General features: G+C 36.3%; 1 protein-coding gene across 1 annotated transcript in view; it reads left to right on the top strand.

Moving 5' to 3' along the window:
- PDE1A (phosphodiesterase 1A) overlaps window positions 1-22,899 on the top strand; it is a 145,852-nt gene that overhangs the window by 96,682 nt on the left and 26,271 nt on the right. The window contains exons 4-9 of the mRNA XM_039698794.1: window positions 4,518-4,590; window positions 8,072-8,212; window positions 13,171-13,271; window positions 15,813-15,938; window positions 21,855-21,956; window positions 22,076-22,196. Coding sequence (XP_039554728.1) covers window positions 4,518-4,590; window positions 8,072-8,212; window positions 13,171-13,271; window positions 15,813-15,938; window positions 21,855-21,956; window positions 22,076-22,196 — 664 coding nt within the window. The remainder of the gene's footprint in view (window positions 1-4,517; window positions 4,591-8,071; window positions 8,213-13,170; window positions 13,272-15,812; window positions 15,939-21,854; window positions 21,957-22,075; window positions 22,197-22,899) is intronic.

Raw genomic sequence — 22,899 nt, forward strand, 5'->3', positions numbered from 1 at the left:
TTCCAAAATGAGGAAAATTTGGTTTGGGGCAGTAACTATCAATATCTCTAGAAAAGATTCTGAGCTGATGGAAAGTTGGAAAGCCCAGACATCAGGCATCAAGTAAGTGCTGCTTTCCTATGAGCTCCATTATTTGTGGCCCCAAGTCACTCAATTAGTTTGTTTAACGAGCTCCTTTTTGACTGCTGCATCTTTCAGTGCTGCACCAAATTCTTCCTCGAAAGAGATCAAACATTCTGGTAGCTGAAGCTGAGGTTCATCATCACTGAAAATAACCAGGAGACTCTCACACTTTCAGCCCCTCAGCAGATTTGCTCTGTGGAAGAAGTTCAAACTTAATAGAGATTATAAATAATTCTGACAAATCTTGCAGAATTTTCTCCATTAGTACCTGCCACTTGGCTCAAGGCAATGGAAGAAGGATATTTAGAGTCAAACAGGAAATAAATACAGCCTGATAATTCAGTCATGACAGCTGTTCCGTTCCTCATAAATGCAGCTCTTCATTCATACTAACTGAAAAGAAAATAAGTCAAATAAAATCTAGGTAAGAATTACAAGATGAAAGGGAAAAAATGTATTCCAAAGCTAAATAATAATAATATTAATAGTAATAAGAATAATAATAAATCCTTATTGTGGAGACTACTTTTATGCTGTTCTGCTTAAAATCAGAATAGTTTATTCTAATTATGTTTTATTTTCATATGCCTTAGTATGTTAGAAAATGTACTTGATTTCAGGAGGATATTTATAAGTGTAGTTGCAGTTCCATACAGGGTTTTTATTTATTTCAGACTGTATAATGTCCTTTTAATAAGGCTTTAACTACTTGAGAACTTTTGACTTAGAAGAGACTGCATTTCTGTAATGCATGAAGTAGCTCTGTGTTATATAGCTGGCAGGATTTTTCAGCGTCTTTGATTCAAAAAGACATAATAACAAATACAGGTTCATGAAGAAAAAGGTAATGTCATTAAGGGTGACAGTGTAGCAATACATATTTGTCTGAGGGCTCTGGAAATAATATTTCAATGACACTACAATGGCAGACACAGTTCTTTATAAAAAGTTCTTATTTAGAAAAAAAAAAGCACACATTGTGATATGTATAATGTTAGCTAAAAAGGAGGTAATTGAACCTGGATTTTGTGACTGCTGTTGTAATAAACACCTTGGACCAAACTGAATTTCCAGTGTACTACTCCAGCAATGCTCCAAATACTTCTGTGGTTTTGAGACTTAAACAGGAACAAATGCATCCTCAAATTCTGGGCAAAAAGGAAATAGTTTAAATTGCAAGATAAAGAGCTTTGTTATTTCATCTCACCAAAAGTCTGTGGTACCATTCAAGCACACCACAGAAATATCTGTGACAGGAACATGCATGTGTGTGTCTTTGCCATGTGAGGTCCAAGGAAGCAGAAAGGAACAAAGGCTCAGCTGCATCCTGGTGCTCCCAGAGCTGTGTGTTTTGGAAGTGGGAATGGAGCTTAGCAACAGCCCAACAAGTAAATGAAACTCTCCTGTTTCCTGGAGATTCTGAGGTGAAGGATGGTTAGCATAGCCTGTTCTTGGGCAGCTTTCAGTGCACAGTTTGCAAGCTGGAGAATGCTGTTCCTGGTATTTTCAAGTTTTTCAGTGCTGCAACAGGACCCAGGTCTATGGCACCTGCTGTATCATTGGCTAGGAATTAATAGTTCAAAAAATAAAAAACTGGGATGCTACTTACTTGGTAACCCTGTGCTTTCTTTCACACTCTTCCAGCCATCAACACATGTTTAGGAGCTACCTGTTTTAAATGAGAGCCAAAGTGAGTGAAGGACCCGCCTTTTATGTTTCTTACAGTATAGAATTCTCCTGAGCTGTATTTTAGTATCAGCATTGTAAGGTTCTGAGCTGGCAGGAAACTCACAGCAGGAAGCTGTTCCGTGACATTGCAGGACCACTGGCACTCTGTTCTCACCTGCAGCACACCAGATGGAGCTGACTGTGAGTCACAGGGTTTCACTGGCTCTAAGGAAGTGGTTATGGAAGGAATTGTGCCAATTCAGACACCAATAGCTATTCAGGGACACCAGCAGAGATGGTCACACCAGCAAAGTGTCTTCGATGGTGCAAGGTTGAGAAACTTAAATTTTCTTACATCAAAGTGATGTACATATTTTTAAAAACTTTTTAAAATATTTATTCTCAAACTCCCAGTTTGAAAAGATTAATTTGCTCATTTATACATGCAAGTGAATGTTTCATTCACAGAACAGTAGGGCATTCAGTCAATAATGTAATTTATTTTGAAAGATCTAGAACATATTTCTCCCGAAAGTTACCATTTTGGGGAAAATCTATGAATATTAAAGAACATAATCTGCCTAATGCCAAGGATAGAACAAGTGGAATGGGCTGCTCTATTTGGTAATTATTTACCAAATGAAAAATATGGTCTGTGATTCCTCTCTCAGTTGGCCTAGCTGGGGAGATATTTGAAGAGTCAATTATTTAAGCATGAAGTTAAATTTTAATCTTGAATATTCAGTCAAGTTTTCTGAGTGTGCATTGCTGTCCTCCATAGCCAGCCCATGGTTAAATGTACTTTGCCTGAACAAAAATATGTACCATTTGAAGTGAATCATTCCGTTTATCCACTAAGGGAATCTACAATTGATACTTTTGCAAAAGCTGCTATTGAGAAAAAGCTTATTGTGTTGAGATTAATTCAGTACATTCCACCCTTATAAAAGCTTAAAATAAGCCTTTGAAATCTTTTGTACTAAGCTAACGTGGTTTGCTTTCGGGGGTTTTTTTGTGGTTTTTTTTCCTGAGAGGAAAGCTTACAAGAGCATTCAAGTTGTATAAAAAATGCATTTAAAATCACTGAAAATCTATTAAATTCTGACTAAGCTTCTCAGTTGAGTTAGGGTACTTAATAAATGGCCAGCATCCCTTTTCCAAAGTTATTGAATTTTTCTGTTTCAAGGTTTTTTGCTATTAATTTATTTCCAAGTCATACCCTGAATTAGTTCTTGCCCTATAGAACTCCCAGTATACTAAATCAAAGAGAAAGGAAAGGAAAGATAATAGAAAAGACACTGTCTCACATCTGTACTCTGAAAAATGGTATTTTTTAATCATGGTTATCCTGAGCCAAACCTTACGATTGTTGTTGGCCTTTGGTAATATCTCTGCATTTCTGAATAGGCAGTACATATCAACAAGTGAAAATTTCAGTAACAGTGGTCCTCCCTACATTGCTTCTCTTCTGTTGTAATTCCTGCATTTTTTCCAAATTATTTTCTGTTTATTTTAATTAATTGCTAATTCTTCATATGTGGACAATTCTTCTAATAATGTGCTAATTTTATGACTACAACATGTTGATAAAATCATAATTTCCTTTGGAAAGACCTTTATGTACTAAAAATGTCCCTCATTCATTTTTACAGTTTGTTTATCCTTATTTGGAGTCAAGAGAACCTTTTATTGGATGTAAGGGGAAGTTGTAATAGACTATTGAGGATGGAAATATTGATTGAATATATTGATTCATGCTTATTCAGGAAGATAGGGAGATAATAGAACTAAATAATTGATAATAATGTGAAGTGACTATTTATACTGTAAACTCTTCTGGAATCTTGACTTAGGAGAGGTTTAGAGTTCAGTCTTAAGGGTTTGACTAATTTACTAATTGGCAAAGAGCTAGTACCACCTTCTCAAGCTCTTCTCTGGAAATCTTCCACTACCTCTGTTAGGCAGTATGACTGATCAACAAAGATGGAATTTTTTTCCCCATAGCCATTATCTAATTTTAATTTTTTTCATTTTCTTTTCTTTCTTCTCCTCCATAGTACATCTGATATATTCCTAAGGGAAAAGAAATACACTTCTGACTAGTGCATTACTATATTTAAAATTCTGATTAAATGAAAAGAGAGCTAGAAATTATCACTACTTGAATTTTGAAAAATTATTCTTGGAAAAAAAAACACAAGTACTGCGACAAGAAGATCAGGTTATTAGTTACTATGACTGCAGTATTAATTGATTGCTAAGCTGAAATGCCAAGGGCCATGTCTTACTTATTCCCACAACTGTCAATGAAAGTTCTACTCATGGAATGAATAGAATTAAATAACCCAAGCCTCCCCCTCTCCTTCCCACGCATATCTCTTCCTCGTATTGCATCTACTTAACAGGCTGATGATATATGAGCAAAATAAGTGTATGTAACCCTGAAATTCTGATTATGTGTTGAAAAAAAAAGTATCTTCTGTGGCATGTTTTAGTAGAGCTCTTTTTGTTGTTTTGTTTTTTAGCATTTTACGGTGGTTTTTTGCTTTATGGAAGAAAAATTAAAGTGTGTGCCTTGGCATCTATTAGTATAATTATGTAATTCAATTGGAATATTTGAGTTCATGCCTCCTGGTTCAATGAAATTCATCTCAGCAGAGTTTTACTCAAGACTGATTGTGGAACAACTATTTAGCTTTAAAATGCCCACAATCTCTGATCTTCAGGTTGGTTGATTTGGAGGATGAAGCAATGGGCCTTGTAGTCACTCCATTCCAAATATTTGCTAAACCAAAGGCTGTAGCCTTGTGTTTGACAGCTATGGTCACATGTCTATTACTTTTTCAATTAATTTTTCCATGAAATTTTTGAACCTATGTGGCAGTTTTTATGTTTTGAAATCTCACAAAATTATATTACGGTTCACAAATTATATTTTGCAATTTATAATTATGAGTTAGATTGCAAAATCTTGCAAAAAACTTCTAATATTTCATAGGGAGTTAAGTGGTTTGAATGCGTGCCTTTGTTTTGAACCTGTCATTTGATTTTATTTGATCTTAATTTTTTTTAAAAAGACATAGAATGCTAGAATGGATTTGAGTGAGATGAATGACTAGCCTTTGTTTCCTCTCCTTAAATGTTGTTTCAATTAGGTACCTGAAAGAAACTAATCCTTTTTGAGAAGTTATTAATCTTGTGTGGTGAAGGACCTGTAAGGTTTTGTGCTTGCAAATTAATTCTGTGTTGCAGTTGGTTTTCTAGATATTTAAGTTAGAAGCAGAGCCACTGAAACTCTCTCCTTCCTGGCAAGTTGTTCAGCCATCTCTCATCAGAGAGCAGTGGCCTCATGAAAATTACAGATAAATGAACACTTATTTCAAATACTACTTTCTCTGTTCCATCTTCATGAAGTAACTCCTGCTCACTGTCATTTACAGACTGAATAGTCCTCCTACTTCACAGATGAATGGTTAAAAAGATTAGAGAGACTGCAGTGTGTCTTGCTAGTCTTAATTTGTACTCCGGGGGGTCATATCTGCAGAGCTCAGAGCTTGATCCCAAATTTAGATCTGCATCTCATCATAGCAAAGTGATGTAGAACCCTGCTTCCTGCTGCACAGGTGATGTGGAATATCCTGGCTACAAGCTCTGAGGCAGCCTGATGCCCATGGTCCTCTAATTGCGGGAATATTTGCATCTCATTTGAATAAAAGTTGGAATAGTTACAAAAATATGTTTTAGAGATTGTAAGGTTTTTTTCTTGTTATACTAAAAACATATCAAATGTCAAATATTCCTCAGAAATATAAATATACTGATTTCTCCAGGAATATTTAATTACAGTGTTAGACTAGTACAGATTTAAGTGGACTATAACACAGGTTTTAGTGTGGGCAATAAAGCCAATTTGTAGCCTTTGACCTTTGGCCAGTCTCAGCCTTGCTTCAGTTTTGCAAGATAATTTGCTCAAATCCTTTCCTGCACACAAGTCGTGCTCTTTCAAATTAAGTTTCTGATTTTTGGCTGTTGTCCCACTGTCAGAAAATTTCATAATCCTTGTTCATTCTGTTCTTCTTGTGCTCCATGTTAAAGAGCCTTCCTAGTCTGATAATTCTATGCCTCTGAAAAATACAAATTTTCCTACTGTTCTTTCAGTAAACTGGGGAATGATGAGGGGTGCATTTATATTTTTTTTAAAGCCCAGTTGAATAATCTCACAAAATATACTGTCAACCAGATGGGCTTCTGAAACTGAGCACAAATATGCTATGCTCACTATTCACCAATAATTTATATGATTCTTCTGACATGCTTCCTATTACTATAATCCCTCAGAAAGCATTAAATTTATGTGGAGATTCTTTTAAAATATACCACACTCAGGCTTTCCTTACTCATCCATGTTTCAGAAAGGCAGCACTAGAGAAACAGACCTATGTAATCAAATAATGCCTGCAATTCAATTGGTACCACTTGCAAGAGCATTGAAATGTTTTTTATTGTACGATGCAGTGTAGAATTTCAAAGAATGTGGCAAATGAAATATTGTGAAATGCCAATATTCTACAAAGTGAAACTTCACCCAGAATATGCAAATTTTTCTGAACCCAAAAAATAGAAAGCTATGTAGACCCTTGTTATGTCATTTGTGTTGCATAAATAGATTATGTATACAGACTATTTACTTAGCAGGTCTGAACCAGTGTCCCATTTTTATAGATCAAAAATTACTAAAAAGGCAGAAAAACATAGTTAGTCCTAAATACTTTTTTTTGTGATCTGGATCATGCTGTGTTGATCACTACTGTGCAGAGGTTTCAGGTGAACCTTTCTCTCCTAAACAACCTGGGGGATATATAAAGAGAAAAATTCCTTTTCCATGTTGTTTGTAGGGTTTTTTCAATACAATATGGACTCCTTATAGCCGTCTTTGAAAAGCTGAGATTAAAAAAATGAATAAAAATTATAAATTTATTGTTATAGTACTGAATGAAAGTTTTCTTATAGTTTCAAACTCTCTTCACTGCAAAAACTCTGTGTTCCCTTTGAAGAGGCTGTCTCATTCTGAAGTTTCTTGAATGTTTTAATTTTAGGCTGGCAACTCAGCTTTTCCCAACAGGATTTATTTTCTTGAAGTCAGAACCACACCAGGACCATCATTATAACACAGACATGAAGTACACAATGCTACTGGCAGAGTGGGCTAAAGCCCATTATCAGTCCCATTGTTTGTTTCAGGAGTTTTAAATAAAGAAAAAATTATTAAGGGATATGTAATTTCATTAAATGGGTGAAGTGATTTATCCCCAGGCAGCAAATAAGCACCACACTGCCACTTACTTGCTCACTCCTCTCCTCAGAAGGATGGGGGAAAGAGAATTGGAGGCGTAAAAGTGAGAAAACTTGTGGGTTGAGAGATGTACAGTTTAATAATGATGGTGATAATATTAATATAGAAAATTAATATTTAAGAGAGAAATCCAACCCAGGAAGAAAGGCTGCAGATGGAAGCGTTGCTCAGCAGCAGCAGCTGAGTGCTGCCCAGGCAGCCCCCGGCACAGCCCAGCCCGGGGCTGCTGACCCTGAGGCCGTGCGGAGCCTCATCCCCTGGGCCAGCAGGGCAGCTGTCCCAGCTGTGTCCCTCCCCACCTTCCTGTGCACCCCAGGCTGCCCAGGGGTGGGTGGGATGGGGAGCACAGAAGGCCTTGACTCCGTGCAGTCGCTGCTCAGCAGTAACTAAAACATCCTGGAGTTATCAGCTCTGTTTACAGCACAAATCCAAAACATTGACCCATACCAGCTCCTATGAAGGAAATTAACTCCATCCCTGACAAAAATGTAAGTGGGACCAGATAGCACCTGTACTTCATACATTGTCTGGAGGAAGGAAAGTTGTATTATGAAATTAAAGCAAACCTTGTCTCAAGCAAGGTAAAATAGTGAAGAAAAGGAGATAATCCTATTGTTGGACTCCTATCTGTTATTCCTGTGTTATACATGCAACCTCTGCATCCCTGGTGCAGACAGACATGCCTTGAAAACCATTTGGTTGATAGCTCTGAAGTGCTTTGTGTATGAAGAGAGATACAACATCTACAGAAATTGTGTGGAGACTCACTGGTTCATGTATGATATCAGACCTTTACATTTTAAATTTTTCTTTTTTTTTTTGCCCACTAGATCCCATGGCATACTATTTGTGATTCATTTATTGCATGCTTGACTTTGCAGATGTTGCCGGAGAAAAACAATTATTTTAATGTTTTCTTGTCTGTAGATCCCTGTTCCAAATCTTATTTCTTTTGCTGAAGCTCTTGAAGTTGGTTACAGCAAATACAAAAATCCCTATCACAATTTGATCCATGCAGCTGATGTTACTCAAACTGTGCATTACATAATGATTCACACTGGCATCATGGTAAGAAGTATTGTGAAATTCAATTTCTTTTCTCAGACTCTGCTGTTTTGAATAAATGTGTACATGTTTCTTTTCCAGTGGAAAAAGCTCAGTTGAAAATTTTGCAGAGAGAGATTCAAGAACTGCTGTTCAGGCTGTGAACTTTATTTCATTTTAACAGTTCTTCCAGGCTGAAGTTCTCTCAATGCAGAGGGAAAAGGAAGAAAAAAATAATCCTTAAATAATTTTTGCTTTTCATCGCCTGGATTTAGGTATTTTATATCATATTTAATGAGATAGATTTGCAGGAGTGGGCAGGTGAGAATTTTACTTTCACATCAGAGCATGGGAGGTGTGATCAGGCAAGGAAGCTTTAGTATCTGCACAGGTCCTGGCTGTTGAAAAATGTACTGAATCAGTGCAGGCTTAGAATTATATCATCATGGAATGGCTTGGGTTGGAAGGGACCTTAAAGTCAACTCAGTTCCAACCACCCTGCCATAGGCAAGGACATCTTCCTGTAAACCAGGCTGCTCAAGGCCCCATCTAGCCTGGCCTTAAACTCTGAAACTGCTTTTTCTTTCAGTTTTTAACCTTTTTTACCACTGCTTTTGTATACTCTATATGCCTATGGTAGGCAGGCTATTGCATTTGCCTTGAAATATCACAATATTTTAAATTATTTATTTGGGAACTGAAATGAATCTGTGCAAGCATTTTTATTTCTTAACACTTATCTTAAATTAAATACCAGCAGTGGAATTCTCCTCACTATCAGCTTGCTAGGCAAAAGTAAACACTGACTGAAAGAAAATGGAGATTGCTGTCAATGGCTTTTGATAATTTTTCTTCTCTGTGAATGCAGATGCTTAAAAAATCCCAGCAAACCAAAAAACAAGCAACAAATGAAACAGCTGGGAAGAAATAGTGTCTGATTTCTGTTTGCAGAGCTGTGAAACAATTCCAGAAGACTTTGGAAAGAAAAAAATTTAGAACTGAGTCTGGGTGGTTTTGCTCCTATATATACAAAATAAATGACAGTCAATCACTTATGTTAAGCCTTTTCTCCCCTAAATGCACTTGGCTTCAGGGTGGGCAAGGAAAGGCCCCAGGCATTGCATGTTTTTATTCCACTGTTTGAAGGAAATATTTTGCTTGTAAGTGTTTAAAACTATATTTTAACTCTAATGCTACTTCGTAAGTGAAGCCTGGAGTCTTCACCAGCCAAGATTCCTTTTCAGATTGAGAAGCTTTCTTAAGAAAGCACTTCCATATCAGACTGAAGCAGAGGCTAGACAGCTCTTGCCAAGAGGAGTGCAAACCAAAGTTGTTGTATACAATATTCACCTATCAAAATAATATTTTAGTAAAAGAAAATTCTTGAAAATATTAGATTAATTGCAAGAGTTAAGTGATATGAGCCATGTCTTTGTTGCAGGTGTACACCTGGATCAGGAACTTACCAGGAGGAAAATCCCTTTTTTAAAAAGGATTTTAAACATCCCTCTGGCTCATTGTATCTCCCCCTCTGCCCTTCAAAAGAACACCAACATTCAGATTTTCCTTTTGATGCCAGGACATAATTCCAGAGCAGTACTAGTAATTTTGGGATGCTTAGCCATTGCTTAAACCACTTTGAAAGACACTTTGTGTATCTCTGAACACTGAACAAAGGAATCTGCTTCATATTTTAATATCTGCTGTTTCACTGCATGCACATGAGTGTGAGAAATAACCAGCATGAGTACTAGCATCTTAACCTTCTAACTGCCTTAATCATGTGTCCAAGTCACATTATTTGGACAACTATTTTCAAAAAAGTTTAGACTTTACTGCTGCAAAATCTCACTGATGTTGCAACACCACTACAAAATATTTCTATATAATTAGTCCAGGTTTGATTCACATTTTAATTGCCAAATTATGATATTGAATTGTGATATTTCTCTGCCTGTGGCAGGGGTGATTTGAACTAGATGATCTTAAAGGTCCCTTCTAAACCTAACCATTCTATGATTCTCTGGTGCTATGATACTGGAAAGTTCTTGGAAAGAAATTTAACTAGGACACCACTTAGTCAAGAGTGCCTTCAAACAGATGTACTTGCCAGGCAGAAGGAACATTTATGGAAATCAGTGTTTGAAAGAGGGCCTAGTGATTCTGCAGCTTGCAAAGTATTTCTCTTCCAAATGTCACTTGCAATTTGAGAAAGCATCAGTATCATGAAAATGTTCTATTTAACTTGCTGGATTTTTTTTCCTGTTGCTTGGTTAACCCTCCAGTACCGTACTCAATAACAATTTGGATTTTGCTTCTCAAGCCAACAGTTTTCAGACATGTTCATTGTAGTCCTTTGTTTAAACTCCGCTCTATTTTTAATACCTGGATAAGAGTAAATATGATGCAATTCTAGGTCACATTCCTGTGGTTTTTTGTTTGTTTGTGTTTTTATTTTTTTTCCAGATTGGTTTGCAATTTGAGGTTTTTCTGCTTTCATTTTCTGTTAAGGACCTGGTACTAATTCCAAATCTTGCAGAGTTGCTATCTTCCTTATTTATTTCTGAAACACATACTGAAGCAAATGTTTCCAAAAGCTGGAGTTTAGGAAATCTTTCGCACAATTCCTGTTGTTGAGGTCATATGTTTTGTACCTTTTATAGGAAGCTGGAAAACGGCCGTATTTCCACATTTGCCAAAAAAATTTGGCCAATCAGAGTTTATGCTTCTCCACAAGCCCCTAGAGAGATTCTGGTGAAGAATAAGACTTATACAGAGCTGCTGTTAAAGAAATAAAATAATCATTATATTTTTCAAAATTTGCTGTCTATCTAAAGAAAGAAGACCCAGCCACCTCAGCTCAATGTGTTAGAATGTTAAGTATCACAGATGGCAGACAGTCTATTAACCTTCCCAAGAGACTAAATCCCAGATGATGCAACTAAAATGTATAAGTCAAGCTTGCATTTATGGAGTTTTCATCTTTATAAAGGTTTAAGAATCCAAGTCCCAGGGAATACATCTTGTAAAGAACTTTTGAGTCATCGATCATCTTCCCACCATCCCTTTTCTCCTCCCACGTACCTGTATTGCTCAAAGTAAAGGAAAAAATGCCTTTACTGCCAATAAGTGCATTGTGAGACTCCATTTCTTACTCAGTTTTTAATCCATCACTGTAAAAAAAAAGTTTCAAACAGAACTCATGAGTTGAAATGTATCTATTTACATATAAGCAATACATAATACTTCCAGAGAATACATAATTTATATTATCTATGACACCCACAAGACATAGTATCTTTCAGGAGGGAAGCAGTTTCAGCTCTTCTCAGTCTTGCAGACCCCCAGATACTTGTTTTTCCCTCTCCCTTTCAAAACACTCTTATTGACTGTCTCTGTAAGAGTATTTTTCTACTTCCTTAGAAATCCTTTAGCTAAAGTAGTTCTCTGGGTTTCTGATTTGATTACTGATCTCAATTTTGACTATACTAGTGTGTGTAGAATACTGCTCTTCTCTCTTACTGTATAAAGTCTCTGTCTAGACCATAAATATTGTCTGTGAGGAATGTTCTTCTGCTTATGAATGCATTGTCTAGCAACTACTTTACTTGCTACAAAAGCTGACCTTTGAAAAGGCATCTTAAAGAAAAATTTATGTTTAGCTTTTGTTACATTTTCTGTGTTTCTGTTCTGTTTGGTATGTTGAAAACATTGTGAGAGCCAGGACTGGTCATGGCCTGGTTTCTTGTGATACACAATATGATGAAGGTCATTGTTTCCATTTTTAGAACTGCTTACAGTACATTCTCATTCCTCTGTCTGTGACCTTTCCAAACCTATACAGCTTCACCAACAGCCAGTGCTTGTTCCTCGGCGGCCCTGTTGTGTCACTGAATGACCTATTTAATTATTCTCACATTGCTAATGAATCTTGACCCTTTTCTTTCTTCTTCTTTGAAAGAAGAACTACTATTGGCAAATTTTATTACATCTGGCAATTTATGCATTTCATATCCATTCATGCACACACATGCACATTCATATGTGCATATTGGGATGCGTGAAGTTGAGATCATTCTTTGATCCTTTAGTACAGAAGCTTACTTGTACACCAAAACCATCTGAAATATGTGTGGAAATGCTTGACTAGCATTTGACTTAATCAGTCCTATGACTGTGGGGGTTAATTATCATATGATATTTCTGCCCCCATCTTTAGATGGAGTAAGTTTTCTCCTCAAGGACATTTTGTCATTCAAGAAATAGAACTTGAAAGAAGATAACAGAGGTTATTTTACAAACTGTGCAATACAGAACAGCCTCATTTAGCAAGAGTTATAAAAGGGCTCAAAACTCCCGGGTCTGCATTATTTTGTATACATGACCTACATTACCTTTTGTTCTGTGTAACTGTATACTAGCCTTCTGCACTTTTTTTTTTTTTTATCAGTACAAAGTACGATAAAATTTAGAACAGAAAAATCTCCCATGGGCCTAATTATAGTGCTATGTACACTGGTAAAATATAGATAATGCTAATTTTGTACCTTCAATTCATAATTAGCTGTACATATAGGTTACTAAAAGACAAACTATAACCTAAACTTCATATAAGGTTTTTTTAGATTAATATACAGTAATTTGGCAAGTGCCACATGTGAGCTAACAGAGTAGATACTCAAAGGAGTTGCAAAGTGAACTGTGTAATTCTTTTGATAATTTCTTATATTTTTGGTTGCCAATATTTACTTTGCTAGTGACCGTAGGGATGTTAACTTGGTCTCAGAGAAATCATAAGTGAAAGGACTTACTTTATTGTATACTACTGAAGTGTTATGGATATATAGTCATCTGGAGTAAGAGAAAAGTTTATTTAAGTTGAAAGTAATGCATTGAAGGTAAAACATTTTCAGTACTTTAGGGTTTAACCTGAGTCAGGCTATTATTGAAAATGTGACTATGATTTGTTTTTCATTTACCAGCACTGGCTCACAGAACTGGAAATTTTAGCAATGATCTTTGCAGCTGCTGTCCATGACTATGAACATACTGGGACCACAAACAATTTTCATATTCAGACAAGGTAAGTGATGTGGTCTCCTAAGAGTCATATCTGGAGTTTGCAGTTTGTTCAGCTCATTGTTGAACTGTTTCATAACTCTTTCTAATGAAGTCAGGAAGCAGCCAGATCAGTCTTGGTTTTACAAATTGCTTCATCAACTTCTGTCCAGTTAATGGGATCAGTCACATGGTCCAAAACTGTGGAAAAGTAATAAGATAGCTCCATAATGTCTGAAATAATGCCGTTTTGGAGCTGTTATGTCAAGAGAAAGTTTGAAAAGGTTTAGAACATGCAGAACATGGACTTGAAACCCACTCACCCCTCACTAAAATCCTGATACTACTGACTCAAAAACTTCTTCTACTGTATCCCCATAAAATGCCTCATCACTTACAGCAATGTGCTTACATTTTGTTTCACTTTTTTGTATTAAACTTAGAGGGTCCTGGTGCAGAGGGAGAAACTTTCAAGTACAGCTTTAGAAGTACCTACCATGAGCCATCTCCTAGCATGTTTGAAAGCAACTGCAGTAGATATGAAAAAGAAATCTAGAAAGGAATCCAGTGTGAAAGTTAGGCTAGCTGTGTTGTCCTGCAGGTGCAGCATGTCGTTCTAGCTGTTATTCCTGTGCAACAGCATATAGTTCTCTCCCTTAAAATATTGTCATCTTATCAAAGGAAAATCCCTGACCAATTCATTACTGAGTGAAAAATGGTACATCTGATACTTCACCTAGTACAAACCATCTTATTCTTCTCTTACACTAAGCCATAGGGTTTGTTTAGTATCCTTAGTTGAGGAGTTTGCTTTAGCTGCTCTTTAAAAAAAAAAATCACCATAGCACCGGCATAGTCTAACAAAACAGCTCAGTGCTAGAAATATGATTACTTTGGACATAAACATCCTCACACTCACTTATATGGATCAATTGCCCAATTATTGCATTTAAATTAAATCTATAGCATAGTTTTTCTCCAATATGTGGCTTTTAATGATGAAAAATGCTAGATTTGCAGCTGAAATAAGGACACAATTCTTTTGTCCTTCAACGTAGTCTGGCTAAAAATAAACTTCAGTTTGTAGTTCCAAGTTTATATTAATTTTCTATTTTTGTCCATAATATTTTGCTATGAAGTCCTGCAAGAGTGGAAAAAGAATTAAGCTGATAGCCTTTGAATTTTACTCAGGCATATTGCAAACAGGTATTTGTTATGTGATATAACTCGTTCTTCTCTCCTTGTGTAACTTGGCCCTGAAGTGGCATCCCAGAATTCCAAGTGTTTTTTGCCTGAGGAAAATTGATGGAATGGCTGCCAAAATCATAGCAAATCTTAGCACTGCTTAAACATAGTCATAAGTAGCTATGTTGATCAAAATGTGCTTCATAAACATATGTGATTGGCATAACACAGATTTTCCCATGATTTTAATTAGATTATGGATGTAAACATATTGATTATTTAGGCTGGCTATGGTTTGTTTCCTCTAAATAATGTTTCCAATCCTATTTTAATTATTTACGTTCCTTGGTTCCATACATGACAATATATACTGTTGCTCAACAGAACAAGAGGTTGAATTTATCTTATTAATGTCAGAGTAAGCAGCACGGCTAAATCAATGCACCTTTCTTCTAGTATAGACTTGTCACTGGAGCAAATTGAAATATTCAGGAATAGTTTTATCAGAACACAATTGCAGCAGAGAGGTGATTCCTGAGATTGCCTGGCAGGTTAGATCAGGTCTTGGGGAAACAAATTCCCCAAGAATTAATGATGTTTGAAGCTAAGTGTGATAAATCCACACTGCATCAAAATTTGTGAATGTCTCAGTGTAATTTTGGAATTGCACATTAGTCTTTGATTATGAAGGAAGTGATACTATTAAGTTTGCTAACATTATGGTACAAGTCTGTCATTAGGAAGCATTTGAGTGTTTCCAAATTGCAGCTTAGCATCTCTACCATCCCACTGTGATGAAGCTCAAGGTTTCTCTGTTTTTCTTAGAAAAGATGGTGGCTGTTTAAAACATATGAAGGTGAAACTTTTTAATACCTTATTATTTACAGCATCTTCTCATAATGAGTAGCATGGGCCAAAGCACATCTCTCAGAGCAGGGGAGTAACTTCTTAATACCCATGCTCTGTGTGGAGCCCCACTGTTGGTGAGCACATTGCATTTTAAATGGTTGTATCATGTAAGTGTACTCTTGTAGGCTAATTTGAAAATTTCTGATGCCCTGTGATCCTGTCTGCAGTCAAGAAACTCAAAGATCTCACGAGTTTTTGCCAGTTAGATCATATCAATAAAACATCACACATTTTAAAATATGACTTTCCCACAAACAGTGTATGCAATGGTATAATGATAATTTTTAATGCATTTAAGATGGAAAATTTATCAGTATTTGACACAGTAGGAACAAATAAACATTGTTTGATATATCTATCTCTATATATGTACATATAGTCAATATTTCTCACAGACAGCACATAGTCCCACCTTTCCCACTGCCATCACTGGAACACTATTACAAAATCTGGCTCTTTTTTCCCACACTAGGTCAGATGTTGCTATATTGTACAACGATCGTTCTGTTCTTGAAAATCATCATGTAAGTGCTGCTTATAGACTCATGCAGGAAGAAGAGATGAACATCCTGGCTAATCTAAACAAAGATGACTGGAGGTAAGACTTGCTGTGACATTCAAAAATATTCCCAGTATTTAAAAATAATAACCACCAGGCCTTCCCTGTGGAGTCTATTTTAAGAATTCAAATTACAGGATGTTGACAGTGGAAAGAGTGATGGATGAGGGAAGGCTGCTGTGGTGTTAAGCAGTACTGTTTGGGAGATTCTGTATAATTTTCCAAATGAGGTTATGCATTTATGAGGCACAGTTCTGGAGTGCATGGACAGAGTCTCAGGTGAAATAGGTCTTTAGGAAAACCACAATGCTGCCTGAGCTGGGTTGCCTTTGTCCAGCATAACCAGTGGGTTGAAATCACAGTGCAGAGTCACACTCTGCTGCCAGCTTAAGCACTGCTGCTCCTGGGATCTCAGCGTAGTCACGTCTTGGTTAAGCATTAAAAAATGAATTGTGTGGACAGTCCAAAAATAACAAAGGCCCAGAAGTGCTACAGAGTGCTTTTCTTTTTCTTCTTAATTTTAGTGTAATTCCTGAAGAAAATTTGATTAGCTGAAAGAATAAGTATCATAATTGATATATCTCAAATAATAAGACCTGTAAGGCTAAAATTCAATTGTTAGAGTAAGACGCTCTCCATTATTAAAAAGGAAATGTTATCTTTATATATCATTGATGGATACATATTGTATTTAAAACATGAGTCTTCTCTGTTTCTGTAAACACAGATATTATTGAGCAGCTTCAAAAAAACCCTTGCAGACAGGTGGACTGTGAAGTTCAGAGAAATATATTCTCCTAGGGGAAAGTCTCTCACTGTGAATGATGCTATCATGAATAACAAAGCTAAACTCTGCTTTATTTGTATTTTCACAAAATTATACATTTATGAAGGAATATGTGAACATCAGATCATATTTTGTTTAGATGTATATTTACAGATGGACTGTTTTACATGGTAGATTTACATGATTTTATTTATTTACATGATGAGAAAACTCCTAAATAAAGGATTTATTGAATGTGAGTCTGCTGGCCCTTCTGGGTTTCAATTAATTATTATTCTGTACCTATTTTAAAAAATACTTTAAAAATCTATAATTCCTAAATTTAATACAAAGTGAGAGAGGAAGCATACAATTTTTAGTTCTCTTAAAACAATTTTTCTCAGAGGATACTCATTTAGATTTAGTTATCAGAAGGTTTGTGTTGTATGTTTAATTCTGAAGAAATTTACTCCAGAAGTAATTTGTAAACTTCATTGATAACTGTCTACACACCTAGATTTTCAATGCCAACAAGACCTAGCCTTGCTCATCTTGAAACTATTTTGGGCCTGATAGTTTTTGGGCTGATAGGTCTCTGTGACCTTATTTTTACTTGTCCTAGCTATTGAGTACGGAGAAAATTATTGTGCCAGTATACAGCCATCAGAAACTCATATTCTTTTAAAACCATAAATTTAGAGGGAAAATTATTTTCAAATCTTCAGACGTGTTGCCTTGAGTATGTTTTTTTTTTTTTTTAAGTGGTATTGTTTAATATTTCATCCTACCAGAAGATGCTTCCAAGTAGAAAGGGGCTGAAATTCTTCAGCAGAACTTCAATCCAGGAGCATTCCAGGCTGGCTTGAAAACACTTATGTTCATCCCTAGTCCTGGCTTCTTCATCACTGGAGACCACCATAAATCAGTGTAGTGTGGGAATCCCTGCAGCAGCATACAGTGGCTCCAGCTGATAGAAATCTGGCTGCCAGCTAGTACAGTTTATCCCAGTCATTCCCTTCTGTTAGGCCATGAGGCAAAGGGTACTAGGATGAAACCCAAATATTTGCGACTGGAAAGCAGGACCTGTGATTTCCAGGTTGTGATGTTCTTACACACTGCTCTGCTGGACTGCAAACTAAAGAAAGGGGGGAATATGATAAGCTCTCTTCACATTTCTGAAGCACACTCTTCTCTGCATAGATTGTTCGGGCAGGTTCTCCCATAGTTCTTTGTCCAGTTCAGTTGTGGACCATTTTGTCTAAATTTTGTTGCATTTTATTTCTCCATGGTTTTTGAACCTGTGATAAACTACCACATTCTTTGGGAACTTGTACAATCACACACTGGCTCTGTTTACAATTCCTTTTCAATATCTTCTCACTGTAACCCAATTATGTTTTCCTCAAAGATCTTTAGTTTTGCAAATTTTGTTTGTATAGAGTACACAGATTCTTCTATATGCAGCCAGTTTGAAGCTGGTGAGCTTTGGCAGTCAGAGAAAAGAAGAATTTATCATCTTTTTTGGGTATATTCAGTGAAATGTAGAAGAAATGTATGAATTGATTAATAAGCTCAAGAATCTAAACTAGGACATTCAGTTCCATGTTTTCTCACTTAGCTCAGCAATTACACCCTGTTCTTTGAAGCAAGCAGTAAATTCCAAAGTGCCTGTCTGTGCCAACCTGCACAACCTGTTGCAGTGTGATACTTCAATGTAGAGGGTCAGTCATGGAAATGACAGTTTCCTGGGATTCATTTCTAATATCCAGAAATTCCTGTTACCCTGTTGTTTCATTGGTGCAATGATGGATCTGGTAGCCGCTTAACAATTTTCTTATTATTACTGGAGTGAGCTTCTTGGATCTATACTGAAATTCGTGCTGTTAAACTAACAGTTTTGAAGGTTGCACTGAATCAAGTTGGCAGTAAATTGAAATGATAATCTGTTCAACTTTTCAATGTACTTCCTGGCACTGATTAATTTCTTTACTTCTGTCATATCTATTTTCTTTAGTTGCAGCAATTTCATTTTTCAAAAATTTAACACTGCTGACTATTTAAACTGAGGTTCTGCTAATTATTCTAGCAAAATGAAGTAAAATGACTGAAATTACTTTATAGTATTCAATTTTCTCTTCTACATGTTAACTTTAGAAAGATAAATGTGCTAATAAACTGCCAGCTTCAATTAAGTTTGAAACAGACTTCTGGTCTGAGCTGGGGAACACTGCCAGCATTCTGAGGATCATGTCCTTTGTGGATAATGCATGTGACAGTCATAGCAATTTTTCAGTCTTTTCTTGACTCAGAAAATTTGTTCCAGTCTTTGATATAGTTTTGTTTCTTTCACTTACTGCCCTTATATAAAGAGGGATCCTTGTTTGCCCCCCTTTCTCCTTTGCTTTAGCAGGTTCCCAGTGTTCCAGCACCCCATGCGTGATGCCATTGTAGGTGGTGGGGCAGTATTAATGTCTCAAACCACCCCAGTCATAAGGCATACAGTGATACACTGTCTGATTATCCAAAAAAAGAGACAAATAAAACAGTATGTGTTATGTATAATGGAGAATTAACAACATTCTCTCACAAAGTCCCTTGACATTCTTCTGTCTAAGGATTCCTATAACTTGAAGATGAGGCTTATATGTTCAGTTCTCACCTTGCTTTTGCTTACCTTGGTCTGTTCCTCCATTTTTGATTAGTTTCCAGATGACTAAATGTCTTTGTCATGGACAAATCCAGGTAAAGCTAGCTTCTATTTATTGGCTAACTACTTTTTCAAGAAACTCATGTGTCACTCCTTGTCTCTTTATTACATTGTTCATGTAATTTTTTCACATAGTCTCACATATATGTTTTTTTACAGCATCCTATCTGTAGGACTTGTGGCTGTGAAGGATTGAGAAAGGATGCCAGCACAGAGCAGGACAATTTACTTAAGTGGAGATGGTACACTCAAACCCAGTAATCTTCTGACTATTGGGCTTGAAAGATTGCCATTGCCACGTGAATACTGTTACCACTCCCTTCATAGTATGACAATATCTGTGCGTCTTTTTGAGTGGTTGCAGGTACCTGCATTATCCTGAGGCTCGTAGCTGGGGACTGCCTAATGGGGGCTGGGAGAGATTTCTGTCCAGGAGTCACCTATGAGACCAGCTGAGGTCTCCCATGATGTGGAAATTGAGACAGTCTTTTTTACCTGCGAAGCAATTTGGTAACGGGATCAGCCCAAGATTAACCTTCTGTGCAATGAGAGCAGGTGAAGCATTTGTAGCTCTAGTAGAGCTTTACCTACCATTTCCCCATCAGGTTTCAATTTTCTATCCTCTGATTGTTGTGGATATGGGCACAGGCAGTTAGTTAACAACTGCAGGAGTCTCTCTTTGGCTGTTAAGGAGATTTTTAGTGGCCTGAAATCTTCAGGAGTGTGTGACAGGACAGTGCTATAGTGTTTGATCCTTATTCAGATGTTGTAGGTAAGAATTAAGGGGTTTTTTTTTTCTGCTGCCATGACAATATGAATAAACTGAAACTGTGATTTTGCTTCTCTGTGTGTGTCTTGCCTAGTAGGGGTGAGGTATCTTGTGTGTAGGGGTGAACTTATTTCTGATTACTCTGAAAATTTCAAATATTGAATGTTCCTAAGAAAATCTCCCATGCAAAGGAGAACTGATAATTATCTCAGTCTTAAAAACAACAGGGTTTAGCAATGCAGAGCCCTCAATACGCTTGTAATGTTAGCTGGGCTTTTTGTTTTGTTTTCTTGGGTTTTTTTATTTTGCTTTTATTTTTTAATGGTTTTGACTATTTTTGAAGGGTAAACTTTCAAAGCAATGTGGAGGTGGAACAGTTGGGATGCAAAATAATTAGTATCTTATTATGAGGTCAGATAAAGTAAGGCATTTTCTAAACACAAGTTGCTATGGCTGCATATTATTGAGTAGAAGTGAGAGCATTGAGTATCCAGCTACATTAAAGCAAATCAGGAATATATACGTAAAAATCAGTGACAAATATCTGCTTAAATATGTAATTAATTTGGATCAAAAGAAGTCTTGATAGTCTTTATAACAAAATAGTCTAAGAGCCTTAAAAAGACCTGCAAATTACCTCTTTAAAGCATAGTCCTTTGAAAAAAAACCTGCTTGTTTTTTGCTTTACTTAAATCAAAGGTATGAATGCCATATGAAAGATCAGTGAGAACGACTAAAGTAGGATTTTTCTGTTTTGTTTGATACCTGGACATCCTTCAGATTGGGGGGTGTGCTCATGAAGACGTGTGGTACATAATGAAAGGTTTAATGTGGCAAATTCCCCATATACATATAAGCACCACGTGTCCTCCTAGGCCATTTAAAAGCATATAAATAAAGACCCACTAGAGTCCTACATGACCTATATATGATCCTTCTACATCAAGAAGACAGCATTTTCTAAGTCAGTAATTATTGTTGACAAAATTAATTAAATTTTCTATTTACAATCAGAATAAAGTTTCTTACATGATTTAGGTTTTATTAGTTTCGTATGCTAGAATGCTGGACAAGGCAACAACTCTAATCATAATAGCAAGACAGAGATAAATTATTAATCCCAAACTTGTTCTGTTTCATTAAATAGGTATTACAATATTTTTGAAATGAAAGGTAGTTTGTCATAATGATCTTATATTGGTGTAAAGTTGATAGTATTTCAGATGTAATACCTCTTGCTCTTCTGAGTGTTTCCACAGCCTTCTTCCTAGGCTTAGTATTACGCACACTCTTCACTAATATGAGGGCAGTAAAAATGTACCCTATGTACTCTGTTTTGTGGTGGTAAGCCCAGAGAACAACTTGTTTTTTGAATACTCTACTGCTGGAAAAAATAAGGAATGACTTATAATGGGTGAAAGAACTGCATGTAATATTAGTTTATGCACTGGAAATAGGATTTACAAAATAGTGTGACTCTGAAATAATGACTGCAGAGGTACAGTGGTATTTTCTGAGGTATGTTGCTTTCACAGAATCCCTTTAGGATACAATGTTCAAGATGTTAATAATTTATTTAAATGCTTTTTAAAATGTAATAAAACCCATGATGTTGTTTTGAAAGTTATAAATTAACAAATACTGCTCAAACAACTGTACCATACATAGAATAAATGAATTTTAATCAGTCATTTTGCTTTTAATTATTCTTAGGGAGTTGCGTAGCTTGGTCATTGAGATGGTCTTGTCTACAGACATGTCGGGTCATTTCCAACAAATTAAAACAATGCGACACACTCTGCAGCAGGCACAGGGGTAGGTGATTTTCCATTTTCTTCATTATCTGCAGTCTTTCAATGAACTCATATTCAAGAAAAGAATTTAAATAGTTGCTTTTGTTTTGAGATAATTGGAGCATGTCCTTGAATTGACAGGGTAGACAAAGCCAAAGCCATGTCTTTGATTCTACATGCAGCAGACATAAGCCATCCTGCAAAATCCTGGGAGCTGCACTACCGGTGGACCATGGCCCTGATGGAAGAATTTTTTCGACAGGTGCCGTTTTTAAAATCCTTTCATAAATCTAGCTCAGGAATCAATGGTTACACAATTTAATATTTTCTTAAGTCTACCAGCAAGGTTGCTGTTGGTTGTGATTGACAGGCATAGTCAGTAGTATATATTCTTTATTCTTCATGCATACCACTGACATTGATTCAACTTTTATGTGTGAATAAGACAAAATGGTTATAGTTCTCTATCTATTTCAGCTGATATCAGTATTCTGAGTGTTGTAGTGGGTTTTTTTCCCTTTCAATTATAATATAACTTGTCAAGCTGTTTTCATTCTGTAGACAGAGATTTATATATGCTTTGAATTATAAAGAAGCACCAGAAGGGTAGGATGAGAGAAAATAGGAAGAATTCATGTTCAGCAGAGAAGGCAAAAAGTTATCTCCGTTCCACATTTCAGAAAGTCCTTCTAATTGTTTTCCTTGCTAGTATTTGCTATGCATATGCCACATAGATCTGAAGGTGTTGCTTTCATAACAGCCTGATCCAAAGCCAGAGATTAGACAATACCATCCTGTTAATGCCCGTATACCCTAAAGCAAAAATGAAGACACACCATTGTGAAAACCCTTTTATTTCTGTGAGGTACTGAATTCCAAGAGAAAACCCAGTAGATGGTGTCACTGCTGTCATTTTTTGACTCACAGGTCAGCAGGTGAAAGAAAAAACCCTTTTGCTAGAGGAA

This window comes from Passer montanus, unplaced genomic scaffold, assembly GCF_014805655.1.
Source record: "Passer montanus isolate IOZ18808 unplaced genomic scaffold, ASM1480565v1 scaffold1, whole genome shotgun sequence".
Classification (NCBI taxonomy): Eukaryota; Metazoa; Chordata; class Aves; order Passeriformes; family Passeridae; genus Passer; species Passer montanus.